General features: G+C 44.2%; 1 protein-coding gene across 6 annotated transcripts in view; it reads right to left on the bottom strand.

The window, feature by feature from the left end:
• Positions 1 to 19,253, bottom strand: part of Rbpms (RNA binding protein, mRNA processing factor) — a 143,392-nt gene that overhangs the window by 64,462 nt on the left and 59,677 nt on the right. For all 6 annotated transcript variants that reach the window (XR_002382109.2, XR_001196247.3, XM_040731860.1 and 3 more), the window contains exons 2-4: positions 16,289 to 16,366; positions 14,355 to 14,393; positions 12,997 to 13,059 (exon numbers count right to left, since the gene is read on the bottom strand). Coding sequence is in view for 4 of the 6 variants with exons in the window: in XM_040731860.1 (XP_040587794.1) it covers positions 12,997 to 13,059; positions 14,355 to 14,393; positions 16,289 to 16,366 (180 nt within the window). In the remaining 2 variants the exon portion in view is untranslated. The remainder of the gene's footprint in view (positions 1 to 12,996; positions 13,060 to 14,354; positions 14,394 to 16,288; positions 16,367 to 19,253) is intronic.

The raw sequence follows: 19,253 nt of genomic DNA, 5'->3' as shown, positions 1-19,253 counted from the left end.
GAAGTCCTTGTTAGCCAGTCTGTATTATTGACCCAGGACAGACAGTATGTCTCTGGTCACGGTGTATCCGAGAGGGCTTATATGTGAATTCACTGTGCACTGCAACCTAGAAACTAGCTGAATGGTCAAGGAGATAGCGTGGTGGGTACAGGTCACTGCTGATCCGAGTTCCGCGTCTACAATATACACGGTAGAATGCGAGTAGATTCCTAAAAGTGGTAAGTAGTGCTCAGATCTTCATGGGACATTCTCTCTCTCTCTCTCTCTCTCTCTCTCTCTCTCTCTCTCTCTCTCTCTCTCTCTCTCTCTCTCTCTCTCTCTCTCTCTCTCTCTCTCTCTCTCTCTCTCTCTCTCTCTCTCTCTCTCTCCCTCTCTCTCCCTCTCTCTCCCTCTCTCTCATTTTATCCCTGGCTAGACTTGAACTCAGAGATTCTACCTGCCTCTGCCTCCTAAGTGCCACCATGTTCAGTGTCTTAAAAAGTTAAAAACCATCAGGGCTAGAGAGATGGCTCAGTGTTTAAGAGCATTCAATTTCTTACATCCACATGGCAGCTCACAACTGTCTGTAACTCTAGTTCCAGGGGACCCAACATTCATGGCAAAAACACCAATGCACATAAAGTTAAAAAAATTAAAGCCTCAACATAATGTCTCACATTATAAACACCCAGTGTGAGCGCCCTGCTGTCTACTGTTTAAAACTTACGAAGACTAAAGCTTTGTAAGGCAGGCAGGCCCAGAAGCTGCCCTTAACAAGCTCTCCTCCCGGCTTTACCTAAGTGCCCGTCAGGTCATCTGAGGACCATCTAACTTTCTATGCTATAGGGATCATTCTGGAAAGTTTACTTTGAGCTTTTATTAGTGGCTGGTGTAGAAGGGGGGGCGGGGGACAGGGGGGGAGGAGACAAAAACAGAGCTGACATAAACAAACTCTATCACTGAGAAAAGACAGTTGCCCGAACTTTCCAGGGCCATTTTAAAGATCAGACACGGGTCACAATGGGCCCTCGTGTGTGTTTTATAGACCTGCTCCTGCTGGCCTGTTTCTCTCCTGCTGCCACACTGCGCACTCCCGGGGCTCCCTAACATTAATGAAGAGCAGCCAGAAGGAATCCAGTATGTACAGCCTCAACTGTCCTGAAGCTACACATCAGATGGTGGGAAAGGTCCATTCTACATGACAAACTGTTTGTATGCTTGCATGTATGCATGTATGTATGTATACACATATCTTCTACTTTACTATTAATACTACTTTATTGCTACTACCATCCATTACTAATTTACTATTCATTCTACTTGGCTATTAATGTGTATATATTAATGACTTCTACTTCACTAAGAATAAAACTGGTATCATCCATACCAACTTACTTATACTCAAAGTTATTTACTGATACCAGACAAGTTATCACAATGGGATGAGACATGGAAAATCTTAAGAACACAATAAAAAAAAATCAGAACAAAGTGGGTATAATTCACACGTTACAACTTTCTTTTTGACTAAAGAGGGTCTAGTGCACCCCAGGCTAGCCTCAAGCTCACCACACAGCTGAAGTAGACAAGAGTGCTGGGATCTGCACCCAGAGCTTCGAGCACCAGAGGTAGGCACGCACTCTCCCAGCTGCGCTACATCCTCAACCAAAATGGTCTCCTTTTCCAATTCTGGGGATAGAACCCCAGAAGGTTCTATCAAAACCTCAAAAGGCCAGGAATCTACTACCGAGCTATATTATCCTGCTTTTTAAAGCTCCCCACCTCTGCCCAAGAGAGGGTTTCTCTGTGTAGACACTATTTTTAAACCGCTGGGACAAACCATATTGTGTAGCTTACACACTTGTTCCGATCGAGAATTTGGAGCTCAGGCCCCGGTTGGCTGACAATGACATAAACAGTGGAGTACAAGCTGAACAACACAGTAAAGCACTTCCTGTTTTGTGCAACGAGTACAACAATGGGGCAAAAGGCCTCTGACCCGGAAGAGGCCATGTCACGGCTACTCCCACTCCACTGCAAGATCACTTGCCACGACAGAGAGCTGTGGCTGGTCCATCAGAAGCCTCCCGGCGGCAGAACAAAGGGAAGGTTCCGCACAGAAACCCACCTGGCGCTAGACACGGGCAGGGAGGCAGCGCTAGAGAGGAAGAGTGACCACTTCAGCACGAATGTCTGCGCTCCAGTATTCCAGCCTTGAGACCAGGAAGGACAACGCCGTGGCCCCTTGCCCTACCTCAAAGAGATCCCAGAAAGGACAGACAGATGAACTGACTCGTGATTAATTGAGCCGACATTCACAAACACTCTGACCTCAGTGGAACTTGGAATTCCAAAGAAGTTATTTCTGAACCATTCTGCAGGAAAGGGCACTTCAGGAATAAACAGAGCTCTCTGAAGGTCGTCGTCATCATCAATCTTGGGTTTCTACGGAGCGAATGTCAGTTTCTATAAAGTCCTCTCTTTGAGGGGCTGGCTGACAGCTGTCAGAGGACAGATCCGATGCCCCTTTCTGGCCTCCATGTGTGCTGATGCACCTGAACACACACACACACACACACACACACACACACACACACACACACGAACGAACACACACACACGCACTCTACATCTTTAAAAATTCATTTGATTTGATCCGACTATGATCTGGGGTAGGAATTATCAACCACGTATTGTGAGGGAGGAGAGTCTGACAACATGAAGTCACAGAGCCAGGATTATAAGGAAGGCTGACTTCTTCAAAGGAGGGTAGCAAGAAGGCCTATCTGGAGCTGGCAGTGTGGTTCAGAGGTAGAGTCCAAGCTGCCCATGCGAGAGGCCCTGGGCTCACCCCTCTACGCTGTCCTCCCTCCCTCCATCTTTGGTTCAGTTGGGATACGCATCTTTCTATAGGTATGAATCCTAACACCGTTACATACAGCAACACAAACCATTCTAACACAGCCACTACTAGCGATGTTTCAAAATCAGCAGCTAGCATATTTAATTCTGAAGGTACTGAGAGGGCAGACACGGTTGGGTCGTGCCCGTGATCCTGACCCTCAAGGGCTGGGGCAGGAAGACAGGGAGCGTATGGACAACAAAAGGACATGGTGAAATGACGGAAAGAAATTATTTCCTGCTGCCATTACCTAGGCCCCCATAGCAAGCTCTTCACCTGCCTTTACTCACTTAACATTCTGAAATGTCTACATGGTTCATCCAATCTGCCAGCTGCTCTATGCATGATCTTTTATCTGGAAACCGTGACATTTGTCTCCTAGGTGAACACTGAAATTCTAGGGGAAATTATGCTGCGGCATTGTGTGGGTTCCACATTTTATTCTCATTTTTCAAAACTATGCCTAGAAATAACACTTTTATGCTTTGTTCCTTCGTTAGGATGGAGTGTCTTTCCCACCTAAACTTACTTTCTTATCTCATGATACGGTTTTGAAACGTACTCTTTCAAGGTATTCGTATATCCATTTTCTCATTGAGGTCTTACAGGCAGTAAATAAAAGGAAAATATCAACTCAAAAAATGCAAGAGAATCACTGGTACCAGTTTAAGAATTTCCTACTCAACTGCTGTTTTAAGAAATTGGTTTTGAACTTTTAAAACAACCTTAACACTAAGTTACCATTGTAAAAACCTAGGAAAAAATAACTTTAGGATGCTTTTATGTTGTGTTTTTTGGGATATCGCCTTAGATTTTTAAAAATGTTCTTTTGCTAGAAATTAACGTGCTGTTTTTATGTTTTATACTAACACTTTTTTTATTCTCACATTTGTGGGTTTTTTGTTCTTTTGTTTTTGTTTTGTTTTTTTGAGACAAGGTTTCTCTCTGTAGCTTTGGAGCTTGTCCTGGAACTCGCTCTGTAAACCAGGTTGGCCTTGAACTCACAGGGATCCGCCTACCTCTGACTCCTGAGTGCTAGCAATAAAGGTGTGCACCACCACTGCCCGACTCTTAATTACTCTCACAAGCAATAATTCTTGGCCAGCCTTGTCTTGAAGAAAAGGAGAAGTCTCTTACGAAGGGTTGCCATTAGAGCTTGGGATCACAATACTGCTCAGCACATGAAAGAAACCGGGTCCAATCCCAGCACTAAACAGTAAAGACATCGGTAAGATCTGTGGTTCTCTCACTCAACTGCCTGTAGAGATACTGAGAAAGGCCTTTTATAAAGAAAATAACTGCATTCGATACACCATCAATTTAACAACGCCTTGTCTGATACAATTGTTCCTCTTTAAAGAGGCTAAGACTCACTCTGCTCCACCCCCAAGATTCAGAAACAAGTTCTAGTTCATTCTAACTGCAGGTTTAAGACTGTAAGTCCTGGAGTCGAAATCACTGAAAAGATAGAAGAGACAATACAGTGACTGCCAGGGGCCCAGCTGTGTTGTAAGTAATGTGGACCTGCCAATTCCCGTGCTGTTCCTAACAACACATCAGCTCTCCACCTGCCAATCCCACAAACACTCTTACAATACTGGGAAATGAGAGTCTATAGGTATTTTCTGAAGTACCTATAGAGCATTATGGAGCAAGGACAGTATCAAATACAACGTCTTTTTAAAAAAATGTACTTGAGATATAAATTTAGCAGTAGACCCCAAGTAGGACCACAATGATAATTCAGAGCAGTCACACACAGCCACATAGCTCATGATTATCTACAGTGTACAGACAATACCACCCGGCAGTCTGAGAACCTGGGGTCCTTAACGCCTGCTTCCCTGGAGGAGGATCCCATCCTACCTTCTTGTGAGCTTCCATTTCCGATTTCCCACTAGATACTCAAGAGAGCAAAGTATCACACATTCATCTAAGGCAAAGACTGACTACAGGAGTCAAGCAAATTCCATACTTCAGTAAGATATACAAATTTCTTCCCAGCACAACACTGATTGACTGCTTAATGACTGAGATACCATTGTGGGGTACATCACAAAACCACCTACCTCGCTTGGTCTCCCCAAGGAACTGCAGAAAGGTACCACCATCCCCAGGTCCCTTTACCAAAACTTTTCAGTTGTGGGCTATGCCTTCCAAGAGAGGCTTCATAACCATCCACCCCCAAACGCAGCATCATTAGACATCAAAGCTGAACTGAAGAAATCCTAGGGCTCAACTATCATGTGCTGATAGCGCTTGATGCCTAGCGCTTTTTTGGTTTTGTTGTTTTTAAACTGTACTTGGTTATAAGCCATTTGGGGTATTATTTTTTTCTGGTAAAGCTGGAGGAGGGGCTAAATTGTACAGGGGTGTGTCAGTGTGTGTGTGTATGTATGAATGTATGCGTGTATACACATGCACTTCCTAAGAAAATGTGGACATCAGAGAACATTTTGGAGTAAGTTCTCTCCTACCAGAGTTCCGTAGGTTGGAACTCAGTGCATCAGACTTGCACCTGGAGAGTCATTTCCATGGGCCTTGGGCAGTTTTGGAAGCCCCCAAAAATGCACAAGGTTGGAAAAAAAAAAAAAGAAAGAAATGGGCCAAAGAGCTCCACTCCATGAGGCCCTACAAAAGCATAGGCCTAGTCCCCAACTCTGTGACGTCAAATGGCTGTTTTAAAATTCTGCAAGCGGAGAATAAGCAGTTATAAACAGATTTAACAGATAAACACTAGGTCAGGCTCATGATCTCATCTGGCACGGCTGCTTATTTCCCATCCAAAAGTTCCAGCTGGGTTCTCGTTCATCGGGGGCCTTTCAACTACCTTGAGCAATAGGCTAAAGAGAAACCAAGGGAGAAAATTTCAAAAACGGTAAGAAACGCACTGACACGGTGCCTAACGGGGTAAGGAAGGCGGAGATGGGCCATCTGGACACTCACATTTGTGAGGAGCTCTGTTTAGTGGAAATAATTGACCCAACTCACAAGCTGTATAAATATTAAGATCAAAAGTCCCAACTTCCACAGCTGTCAGGGAAGCCTGTGTACAGGAAACAGACTGACCAGAGCCAAAGGCCTTCTTCAAACTGCCTGGGATTCCTCTGGTGCCCGAGTATCCCGCTGTACCCAAGCATCTGATGGCTCCATCTTAAGGCTAAGAAGGTACTCCCTGGCAAAGGTAATGGTACAATGTTTTTGATTAGCAATTTCCCCTAACACTGTAGAATCAAGTACCACGTCACAGTACGGACGAGGAACCTGGCATTGGACAAGTGGATCGATGTGCCTCAATTTAAATCAATTATGTGAAAGGTTGGGGTCACTGTGGACAAGTAAGGTTTGCTCGATTGTCAGAGTCATGAAGATTTCTTGGAGAGGTTTTTTTTTGGGAGGGGGCACAATATGTGGCACTACCCAGTGCTTCTCAAAACATCCTTTAGCTGAGCATGGTGGCTCAAGCCTTTAATCCCAGCACTTGGAAGGCAGAAGCAGGAGGATCTCTGTGAATTCAAGGCCAGCCTGGTCTACATAGGGAGTTCTAGGACAGCCAGAACCACAGAGAGCCACCATCTTAAACAAACAAAGTTTTTTAATCACAAACTACACTGCTGGGGGGTAACATGACTCCATCCATCAAATCTGCCACCCTAGAAATGGTTCTAGCCTCAGATAAACACTGAAAATCATGAGATTCAAAAAAAAGAACTCAAACATACCAATGAAATCAGTCAAATAACTGGGCTGTCTAGATAGGTAAAGGGCCACCAAGCCTAATGACATGAGTCTGATCCCTGGGTCTCAACCATGGAAGGACAAAAACATGTTCCTGCAAACTGTCCTCTGACTTCCAAATGAACACCCACACAATAAACAAATGTTAATAAAAAAAATAAACAAAAAAAAAACCTGATGACAAGTACAAACCTCAAGGATTGTGAGAATTTAAAAAACAAAACAGTAACAAGTATTGATGAGGACACAGTGAAACTGAAAACCTCACGCAGTTCCATTGAGAAGGTGAAATGGTGAAACCCCGACAGAAGACAGTTTGGCGATTACTCAAAAAGCCAATAAGAACATAGCTCTAAAATTCTACACCCGGATATGTACAACGATCAGAAAACAGAGACCTGCATGCCCACTTGGGTGGAGGGGGGGAACAGACAGACGGACGGACAGACAGACAGACAGACAGACAGACAGACAGACAGACAGACAGGACAAGACAGATACCAGTACTGCCAACGTTCACTACACAACAGTCAAAAGATAGAAACAAGGCAGGCGGTGGTGGTCCACACCTTTAGTCCCAGCACTCTGGAGGCAGAGGCATGCAGATCTCTGAGACTGAGATCAACCTGGTCTACAGAGTGAGTTCCAGCACAGTCAGGGATACACAGAGAAACCATCTTGAAGTGTGTGGGGGGGGTGCGGGGCGGGGGAGGAAAGGCAGAAACAATCCAGTGTCCATCAACAGATGAACAAATAATTATATCCGTATTAAACGCAGTGCTTTCTTGTCATAAAAAAGTTACAGAGGCTGGAGAGACCCGGTGGTGGTGGTGCATGGCTGTAATCCCAGAGGCAGTGAGTTCAAGACCAGGATGAACTACAAAGCAAGCTCCAGGACAGGACAGCCAGAGCCATTACACAGAGAAACCCTGTCTCAAAAACCCAAAGCCAACCAAACAAACAAAAAGTTAGAGCTGGCAATGTAGGTGTGTTAGTGTGGGCAAGGGCCATGAGCTTGAACCCCAGTACTTCAAAGTACTTACTCAAAGAAAGAATAATAAATAAAGTATATTCTAAAAAAGTCTTTACATGAAAAACCCTGCATATCAATCATCATACCAAGGAATGAAGAGCCAGAAACAAAAAGAAGAGAGATATGTCCATATTTAGAATTTGTAACTTCGGGCAGCCAGAAAAGTAGATTAGAGGTGAACTGGACTGGGGGCAAGACAGAACGTCTTTCTGCTTGAGGTAATGAAATGTTTTAGGAAATAGTGGCAATTACACAACCCAGTGAATTACACGCTTAAAGGCTGTTCAAATGGCAAGGCTTTGTGTTAACATGATTTCAAAACAGTTAATGAAAATGTAATCAAGCTAGGCAGTGGTGGCGTACGCCTTTAATCCCAGCACTCAGGAGGCAGAGCCAGGCTGATCTCTGCCAGTTTGAGGCCAGCCGGGTCTACAGGGCTAGTTCCAGGACAGCCAGGGTTGTTACAGAGAAACCATGTCTTGAAAAATAAACCAACACTGAAATGTATGGTAGATGAATTATACCAATGGAGTTATTTTTAAAGCAAAAAACAAATCAAACCAAAAACAAAACAAACAAACAAAAAAACTATACTGTCAGAGATCACAGTGATCAAGAGTACATTCTGGGAGTACAGACTACCTCAGTAGCTTAACTGAATGTGAAGAGCAAAGACAGGATGGAGTAATATATTATAAACTTGATTCTGTTGGACGTTTCCAGTTCTATAAACCATTTAAGACAAGGGGAGGAGAGAAACCCAATTAACAGCTTGTAAATAAAGACTTCTCAAGCCACTCATTTCCAACACCGCAAGGAACCTAGGCTGGGATCCTACTTAACCCAGTTGTTCAGAAGTACTAAGTGCCTAATTATTTATTAAAATAAGAATCCTATTACGCAGCAATGGATGGTGAAGTGCTCAGTTACTCAACAGACCCAGAAACAGCATTCCATACTGCTCGGGGGGGCTTCACCCTTAAGCCTGTGTGCTTCTGCTAAAGATGTCCACAAAAATGGAATTTATACCAAATCAGGCTAACCTCAGACTATTCCGTTATTTACCTACCAAAGGCACAAACAAATCCTACAAGTAATTTGGTCCTAGCCAGCTTTCTCACCCATTTTCATGGAAAGAACTGATCATAGTGACAAATGTATAAAAAGGGCTGCTGTTGTGATGTTCTAATCACGTGACTAATGGCCAAGAGGGAAAGCCGGGTTTGAGTTGTTCATAGCCTAATTTGGGGGCTTTTCCTACAAAAGCAAAATATACTCCTTTACAACCCTGGACCACAGTTCATGGCCACCATAACTGGAGGACACTATTCTGAAAGATTGTCCAACTGACTGATGCTCAGGCTGGAAGCGGCAGAAAGTCAGTGGATTTAACGATCACTGTCAGGGAAGGCTGACACTAATTACTGAATTAGGCAGTAACCAAGTCAGAGTAACAAAGGAAGCTGCAAACATGGAAGTGTCGTCTGGCGGCCAACCATTCTATACAAGGCACTTTCTGGATCAAGGTTTACATTTCTCAACAGTGGAAGCAAACCAAATGTTACGCCACTTAACCATTCTCCAAGGATCTGAGGGAACGCTTTGAAGAGAGCCTCCACAAATGACACAAGGAACGTTTTTGCAATAGCTGTGAACAGTGCATGTTTTTAAGTCATCAGTACAAAAGATGACCCTGGAAAGGGCCAACATGTCTTTGCCCTGAAAGATCATCATTTAGCTTTACATTCACGTACACTGCCATGGATGGGCCCATTTTCTCTACAGAGACAGAGGTAGCTCCACGGTCACAGACCAACTTTTATCATGGCTGTTTGTCTGGGACAATGAGAGTCTATAACTGCCACAAGAAAGAGTGTGGCAATAAGCCTGGATAGAACAGACACGACTAAGATGGAGGGTCCGACTTGGAGTCACCTCCTAATTCTGTCTCCACATTATCATTAATCATTTAAAGCCCCCCAGGTCTGTGCCCCTACTTTTACTGATGCAGACCTTTCTAAGGTCTACTTAAGCTCTAAAGACACATATGTAAGTTAAGAACATCAAGAAAGGGTGGTGGTGGCACACACCTTTAATCCCGGCACTCGGGAGGCAGAGGCAGGTGGATCTCTGTGAGTTCGAGGCCAGCCTGGTCTACAGAGCGATTTCCAGGACAGCCAAAGCGAAGCAGTGAAACAGAACACCCTTGAGCAACACACACCGAAATGATGTCTGCTGCGTTCTACTCTGTGTGGCAAGGGATGATCACAGCTTGACGACTACTACTACCCGCTGCCTGCTTAGTGACCCTGTCACTGCAAAAGCCTCCTGTTCTCAGGCCAGAGTCGGGACCACCAGAAATAAGGCACGGCGAAACCAGGAGCTGCACTGGCAGTTCCTCCCTTTACAAGAACAAATTCGTCTGCATGGTTAGGATAAAAGAAAACACAGCCTAAACAGAACTGATAGTTTTCATCTAAAGTTTGGTGGTATTGATAATATTTGCTTATGTCAATATACAATGCAAAATTATAAAATATATTTTGTAGAGCTGGCCACTGAGTCAGGGCCTTCGACATGCTAGACAGGCCCTCTGTCACTGAACTCCATAAAATACATTATAACATACAACATCCTATAATTTACTGTTTTGCAGTGTAAAGCTGACACTCAGTAAACAGCTACTTTACACATTGTCCTGTAGAAGGCCAGAGATTCTGAACAGAGTTCACTTACTCAATGAAAGAAGATTCTACAATCTCAAGGAGAGCCTATAATCCTAAAATGCCCTCAGGTGGTGCTGCACAAACAGGATATATACATTTTGTTTCAAATTAGAAAACCCTCTGAAGACTCCATCACCATTATGCAGATTAATCGTTCAGAAGGTTCCCTGGAGTCTGAGTAAGTTTCAAGTCTCCAACTTACAATTTTTCTTTCTTTCTGTTTTTTTGAGACAGTGTCCCTCGATATAGTCCAGGCTGCCCTGGAACTCGGAGATCCTCCTGCCTCTGCCAACAACTTTACTTAAGGTCTATTAAGGAGCAGCTGGACAAGTTCCAGAAGCCAGTATACTATGTCACTTGTGGTGGTCAAGCAGCCACCTGCCTGTTGGGAAAGGCCTGGTTTATCTGAGTTGCAGTAACCACTACTCACTCAGTTGCCAACTGCCTGGGGCACACCGCAGCCACTCTTTACTGAAACTCAAGGGCCATCCTCAGTGGACGGAAACTTAACTCAGCTCCTTCTACTTCCCACTGTCTTCACCCCTTAGGGGGTGAATGCTAACTAGAAGAATGTGGCACAAGCCAAACACAGATGGCAGACAAATGTCTACAAAGCAAACACTCATTACAACTGACTGCACTTCAATACACCTTAATAAAGCAGAATGTCCTCGGGGAAAGCTTTATGTGTAAATTTTTAATCGATCGGAATAAAAAGTATGATCTTTAAGGTAAATGAGATGACGCAGGAAAAGCCAAGGTTTTGATCTGTTCTTGGCTTAGCTGTTTGGAACATAACGGTGGCCTGGCTCTGTATCAGCTCCTATGCAGAAGACAGGTCCAGATGTGTGCCACCACAGATGTGACAGACCCAAATTACCTTTCAGCCCAGAACATATTATTTCAAGCATTTCAGTAAGGCTACTAGAGAAAAGCAAAGTGTTACTTAGTAATTTGTCTGGTTTTGATCCAGGGAGAAAGCTCAAGAGAACTCACTGAACTGACGAGACCTCCCCCTTCGTTAGATTCGGGCACCGAATTCCTCTGTAACCATCCTGGCAGGAGTGGAAATACTCATTTTTTTTTCTTTCTTTTGTAGTATGGAGGACTGGAGCTAGGGCCTTCACATGCTAGGTAAATGTCTGGCCATTGGCTATATCCATTAAGTTTTAGATGGGTGGGGTTGGAGACAAGAGTATCATACAGCCCAGCTATCCCCAAAGTCACTTTGAGCTTCTGAACTTCTTGTCTCTACCCCTAAATTCTGGGATCACAGGCATGCATCACCATACTGAGTTTTTGTTTGTTTGTTTTTTGGTTTTGAGACAGGATTTGTTTTTTGGTTTTGAGACAGGATTTCTCTGTGTAACAGCCCTGGCTATCCTGGAATTCTGTAGACCAGACTGGCCTTGAACTCACTCACAGAGATCCACCTGCTTCTGCCTCCCAAGTGCTGGGATTAAAGACGTGAGCCACCACTGCCTGGCTCATACTGAGGTTTTACACCCCGCTGGAGATCAATGCCAGGGCTTCCTGCATTCTAGGCAAGCAACAAGGCTACAGCCCAGCAACAAAGACATTCTAAAGCGAGGCAGGCACTGCCCCGCAATCCTTAGCTATCAGACTATTGAAACAAAGGACCCAAGGAAGTAGACTCCCCTCAAAAGTCTCATACTGAGAAAGGACGGGTTCCTTGTGCCAGCAAAGGAGACTGGATTCCTCAAAGAAATTGCATAGATTGCTGACAGCTTGCAACACCAACCAGGAACCAAGACAACGAGGGCACTGAAGTTGGGCGGGCCCCAACCTGAGCAGGACTTGTGACCTGTGCACACCTATAGGCTGTTCCATAAAACTGAACCTCACATCAGAACTCCAAAGATGGGAGTTTGGTGGGGGACTGTTGGGTCTCCTTATTTGTTCCATTTCCTGGTACGGCTACGGAGAACAAACCTTTTTCTGTGTGGTGGTTATGAAAGGAATCTCGGGGGGGGGGGGGTGGACTTGCTGGAGGAAGTGTGTTGCTGGGGGGATGGGTTGTGATGTTTCAAAAGCCCATGCCAGGCCCAGCCTTTCTACCTGCTGGCTACAGTTCACGATACGGCTCAGTTACTGCTCCAGTATGTGTGCCACCATGGTCCCCCCCAAAGTGATAATGAAGCCTCCCCCCAAAAAATGCCTTCTTTTTTAAGAGTTGCTGTGGTCATCGTCTCTTCACAGCAACAGAACCATGGCTAAGACTCTTTCACTATTACTCATCTCTCTCTCTTTTTTTTGTTTTTTTGTTTTTTGTTTTTACGAGACAGTGTTTCTCTGTATTGTTTTGGAGGCTATTGGTCCAGCCCGGCCTCGAACTCACAGAGATCCGCCTGCCTCTGCCTCCCAAGTGCTGGGATTAAAGGCGTGCGCCACCACCGCCCGGCTCACTATTACTCATCTCTTTAATGGCATGCGGGGGGACAAGAAGCCAGTGTAGCTTGTCAGCCCAGGTGTTGACACTAACAACTCCAGTAACGCTGACATGTGACTTTTGATTTACCGGGAGTCTATTTCCCATTACCTAAGGAAATGCACACAATCAGAGCTATGCAAGCTTGCAATCACAGTAATGCACTTACGTTCAAAGCGTTCTTTGCAGCCTCTGCTTCTGAGCGACTGTCGAAACTGACAAAACCTACAGGCTGAGGGAGAGAGAGAGAAACATCAAGAAAAAGAAACCAAAAATCAAGGGGCATCTCTTTTCTAGGCCAAGGGTGGTGCCTAACTGAGGAGCTAAGATAAAGAAATGACCACAGGCAATGGGTAGAAATAAGAAAGCCAATCCCAAAGAATCAGGACCTAGTGGCTCAACCAAATTTCTCACGTGAATCAAAGGAATGGTGAGGGCAGTTCTTCAAGGACACAGCCAAGAATTTAGAGATCACTTTAAAAAAAAAGAAAAAAGAAAAAGGAAAAAAAATCAGAGGTGTTGGAAGGTGAGCAGCAGTGACCAGGGGACAGAGGAAAATCTGGGTTGGAGAGACTCTAATTTCCTAAATCAAATTCACTGTACCTCAGCTTCTTCGTCTTTTAAAATGCAAAGAGAAACCGAATCACCTTTTGGTTCACTGTAAGTGCAAGGAATATAATGACACAATGGTAAAAAATCCCTGTGTTCTCACTGCGCAACCAAAACTACCAAACAAACCTTTCCATCATAAGCCAAAGCCGTGCCTTTCAAAACAGTTGGAAATTACTCTGGCATGGAAGGACACTGTTCAAAGAAATGGGTCCCTCCCTTCAGATCGATGTGTAGGCTGCCTGCAATTTAGTTCATTTCTGATACAGCAGAGGTTTGTGACTCAGAAATGTTCAGCTTCAAAGGTAAGAAATGTTTGGACAACCTCTACGAAGCTCTAAGAACCCCAAGGCCATCAACGGCCATCTCTAGCACTGTACTTTCTACCCCTCAATTTGTGATTCCTTATTATATATCTACAAATATTCCATCAAGAGACTCAATAACTGGGAGTAAACCTGGAGAGGTAGCTCAGCGGTTAAGAACACTGACTGCTCTTCCTGAAGACCTGGCTTCGAATCTCAGCACCAACTTCATGGCTCACAACTGTATGTAACTCTAGTTATAGAGGCCTGAGGCCTTCTTCTGGCCTCTATTGACATTGGGTGAAGAGACATAGGAGCAGGGCAAAACATCTATAAAGGAAACAATAAACCTCAAAAAATTAAGACTAAAAATCTGGATAATACAAGAAGAAACAAATTAGTTTCAATATAACTCTACCTGGAGGCACTATGTTGGTACCTTCTGAATCTCAGAAACTTATTTGGAGACTGTGGAATTATGCACCATTTTCCTATACTAATTCCCAATCAATTTCACCTTCAACACACAGGTCAAATCCCAGCTGAAACAAAAGAATATTTTTTAGGCTTTATTCGCAAAAGGCGATCATTTTTAGGAGTTCTAAATTCTTACCTGTTTAGATGTGAGCTTTATAAGAGAACCTTCATAGCCCTGAAAAAATGAAGACCAAGTTTAGAAGGGAGGAAGAGAACATTACAAATCCATCTTCCTCAAGTAAAGTGAGTCACTTAAGACAAGAACTATGTTGCACTTTTCAATGCCTCCAATGTTGGCTGTGGACACACGTAGACACAGACATAAGACACACAGGGTGGCCCAGCATACACAAAAGCCTTGGATTTAGCCCCCAATATTGCAAAACAAAACAAAACAGAACAGGTAGCCATATGAACTACCAGGAAGGGCTAGCAGGAGAGACATGCAGCATTCTGCTGATCTCTGCTTGCTTACTCAAGAGGCCATTTCCATGGTGGAATCTGCTAAGAACATGAAACACTCCCCTGTCTTTCTATTCCAGCTCATCAGCAGGAGTTGAAGACATTCCTGTCTCTCTCTAGTTTATTTATGGAAATAGCAATAGCTGGTAGCAAGCACTGACAGTTGACACAAGGGGAAGGAAATACACCAAATGACATGAACAACTGCTAAACGTATCAATACGGGGACAGGTCTGCAGACCAGAGCCAGCTGCCCCGGGCTGAAACTAAAGGAGGGTTCCTAGGGATGTTCCAAAGTCCTAGCACTGGAGTTTCTGGGCAGGGTGCAGGGCCTGGTTCATCCTCAACTTTTCCCAGTAGAAAACTGAGTTACCAACTTGCTAATATAAACATTTCCATCCAAGGCCTTCAGCACTGACTCTTCTTACGCTACAAGGGGCACTTTCTCTTAGAAATCCCAGAGATTTAAAACTTGGAAGGCCTCAGATGCAAAGGTAAATGCTATTTCACTAGCTGGGTCATACGGTGTTGAGGTCACAGAGAGAAATCAAACGGTTTCCCTCTGCGGTCATTGCCACTGGTGCCATCTTTCCATACTCACACGTGCCTTCCCGGCACGTCAACTATACCAGCATCTTTGGGAATTGCATCTAGCTGTTCCCTGACCCTTTCTCCTTCCCAACCCTGGAGTCTTCCATTACCACATCTCTATCAAGCTGAATCCTGTCTCTCAATTGTCTTCAAGCAGGTTAGTCTTGGATCAGAAATCCCCATCTCTTAACCGTCTCTACCAGGGTTCACTAATCTTCCTACTGCTAACAAAAATCTCCCTTAACCCACAGGTCCTAAATCCATGATACCTTTCAGGTCTCATTATAGCTTCCAAAGGCCAATCCTCAAGGTTTCTTCTTGACAGTATAGTTATGTCAGTTTTAGCCAACTTTAAGGTTAAGCTCAACTGTTAAAAGTTTCAATCCAGCAACATTTGTATCTCTAAAGTGACTGAATTTCCACAGGAACAACGGTGAACTCCACTAGACAGGTCATTGAACCCTTCAGTTCATACAAAGTTAGCCTACAATATTTTGTTTTGTTGAACATTTATGAGTTTGGTGTAAAAGAAGCACAGGGTTTTTAATCACAATGCTTATTTACATCCATACAGAACTAAAAGTGCTATTCCAGTCAATAAAGGTACCAACAGGGCCCAAATCATATTGCTGCATTTCAACTATAAATATGGTAAGTTATTTATACCATTTGGGGGGAGGGTGTGATGCTGGGGGGGATCAAACCCAGGGCCTTATACACACTAGGTAAGTGTTCTAGCAGACAACTAGCATATTCCCTGACCCACTCTAGAACTCTTATGCTCTGCACTTAGGGGTGTGCCTCTAGCTGAAGGTTACTAAAGTTGATCTACATGGAACAGAGAATGCTGGGACCAAAGGACAATGTCAGACTGGCATCCCAGTGAGACTGTATGTCAGAACTCTGATGTTAACTTTGTTTTGCATATTAAAAAAAAGAAAAGATTGTTATAGGCACTGGCTCCAACATATCCACCCCCTCACTCCCCCAGGCCACAACAAAACATTCATAAAGTACCTTGAATGGTCTGAAGAGCAAGTAGAGCTCCCGGGGTTTGATGTCCAGGGGCAGACCACTGACAAATAGGGTCCGGACCTAGAAAACAATATGACAGGTGATCAGGGTGTGGAAAACCCAGAGGTCAGTCTTTATCTTAAATCAACAGATCCATGAGTTCTCTAACAGTGTTCTTTCTATGACACGATGAATTGCCCCCCCATATATATATTTTGGGGGGGGGGTTTCGAGACAGGGTTTCTCTGTGGCTTTGGAGGCTGTCCTGGAACTCGCTCGGTAGACCAGGCTGGTCTCGAACTCACAGTGATCTGCCTGCCTCTGCCTCCCGAGTGCTGGGATTAACCCCCCATATAATTTTAATATTAGTTAAAAACTGTATCATGAGGACAGTAAATTGTCTACTCTAACCATGGCAATATGACAGACTTGAAAAGAAACAAAGTAAATATTGGGTATCTCTTGCTTTGTCTCTTGTCACTGTGTCCCTTAATGGTGTTAACTGCCACTATTTTAATAAGCATGAAAGTGCTGAGATTGTATGACGCGCATGCATAGGAGAAAGTGGGAAAGCTCACTGGCTGCCATTCCTTCCGTGTCCCCGTCACAACCAACACACAAACCTTCAAGGTACCCGCCAGGTGCCAATGGCAAGTCATGCAGGACGTGTATGTAAACACACATGGGAGACACTGAACACAACTATGTGTCTGGTATCTCCTAAAGTACGTAACACTGACACCATGCTTCTGGCTGAAAACCAGAGAAAGCAAGCTACCATGGGAACCAGAGCCTAAAAGAATTGGTAGAATTTTACCAGGAAGAGATGAGGGTTAAGTGGGGGTAGGGGAGTGCAGGGGCCCACAGTACATTCTGGGGGCAGGGTGGGCCAGACTACACAAAGAACCTAGGCTCACTCCAGAGGGCACGCATTTAAACCTCCTGGCTCGGGAACCTGATCTGGGATAAGCACCGGCTAGCACTCAGTTCTCCTCTTCCTCTGCTCAGACCGATGCAGTACAACTGCACTCCTCATTAGACACTGTGTTCAATCATTAACCATGGATAAATGACAGAGAGGAGGAATATATGGTAGATTTCTAACACTTCCCACGGTTGTTATGTACAGAACCAAAAACCAATACAGCCGTCTTACTGGTCCAGCACAGGGCACAGTATGAGGCCAGGCCGACTGTTTGCACGTTCACACATGCTGCCGTTACACAGCAATCTCAGAATTCAATGGAGAGAATCCATCACCTTTTAAGGTTTCCTCATGCCTCCCCTTAGAAACAGGGTCTCGCCACAGAGACGAGGTGGACCTTGAACTCGCCACCCTTCCTCCTCAGCATTCCGAGTCCTGACCAGCATTGCAGGTGTGTGCGCCACCACTCCTGACGTCACACACTCTACTCCTTCCTCCCAGCCATGTCCACCAACCCTAAGCATCACTCATCTGCTCACATTGCTGGTTAGCATGTGTCAATATGGATCCCGAAGTCAAAACGGAACCCGAGTAAGAGTTTGTCTCCATTCATATTAGCATAAGGTTAACTTCATGCACAGTGTTGAAGTCTATCAATTTTTACCGAGTAGTATTCTGTTGTATGGATGTGCCAATCCATGAGCCTGCTGATACAAATAGCAAGATATGGTTTGACTTAAAATCTCTCCTTCCATCCCTTGTTTTGCATTGCAAATATTCTCTGAGCTCTCTTTAAACCACATGTGCTTTGCTGTGTTGCTGGATGGAGTAGTCTAAAACAGTCAATTGGGTCAAGTTTGTTGACCAAACTTCTTATGTTTCTCATTTCTTCTTTCATCTCTGCCACAAAGCTCCCGAAGGAACGGTGAAATTACTGGCAAGCGAATGAGGAACTCCACTATCCACTAGGCCCACCTGCCTTCTCACGGGGCAGAAACTGAACAGCATCTGGGCCAGAGAATTAACCCTATCTTTAACCCTATCTTCATGTACCCACCACATCCCTAACTCCATGCTAAGTACAGGCGGGGCTGAGGATTTGCACAGGAACAACACAATTTATAGACCATTTGTTTTACAGTCGCATCATCTGCCAGCAGTACATTGTGCTGTGGTTTATATTGGTCATATCTGAGGCGCTCACCCAGGCAATTAATTAACATTTCTACTACTGTTCTAAAGGAAGAGCTTGTATAGACTTATTAGGCAGTTTACCAACAGAACTCACCAGACAACCGAGGATTCGGGATAAAAGACAACTTAATATAGTTGAGGGTTTACCTGTAACATAATAGTATATTATACCACCAATAAAAAATGTGGGAAAACAGGGTGTCAAGATGACTCAGAAGGGAAAGGCACTTGTCACTGAACCTAGCTACCAAGCATGTTCTGGAAAGAACCACTCCCGTGGTGTCCTCCAACTGTCATATGCATGTAATCACACATACGTAAGAGAAGAGAAAAAAGTGAAGTATGCAAGGAAAAGCATCTAGAGAGGGAAACCATTTTTTGGGATACAGATGCCAGCATCTATGAATCAACTGTGATTTACAACAGCTTTTGTATTTTCCCTTTCTTTGATAACAACAGCCCAACAGCATGTGTTATATGTGAAGGTGTTTGCAGTTTTTGAGGCATGGGGTTTCATAGAGCCCAGGCTCGTTTCAACCTTGCTATGTAGCCAAGGATGACCCTGATGATCCTGGTGTATCCAACCCTAAAGTGCTGGAATTACAGACACATCCTTTATTATGCCTGGATGAAACACTTCAGGTTTTTGTTAAGCTGAGAACTGCCTTGATCTAGTATCTGGTTTGTCTTCAGAATTTAGAAAACACAAATTGTCATGTTTATGGAGGAAGTCTTAGGTAAACATTCTAGACTGAGATGTGAAAGATTTTTGTTTTAATGCTCCACTAAGAAACTGCTATATATAGGAGAGGGAAAAACCCCAACTCTTGGTCCGCCCAATTTTACATT

Source organism: Mesocricetus auratus, unplaced genomic scaffold, assembly GCF_017639785.1.
Source record: "Mesocricetus auratus isolate SY011 unplaced genomic scaffold, BCM_Maur_2.0 Super-Scaffold_100026, whole genome shotgun sequence".
In the NCBI taxonomy this organism is placed as follows: Eukaryota; Metazoa; Chordata; class Mammalia; order Rodentia; family Cricetidae; genus Mesocricetus; species Mesocricetus auratus.
Note: the sequence above shows the minus strand (reverse complement) of the source record. Positions and strands in the feature narration are given on the sequence as shown.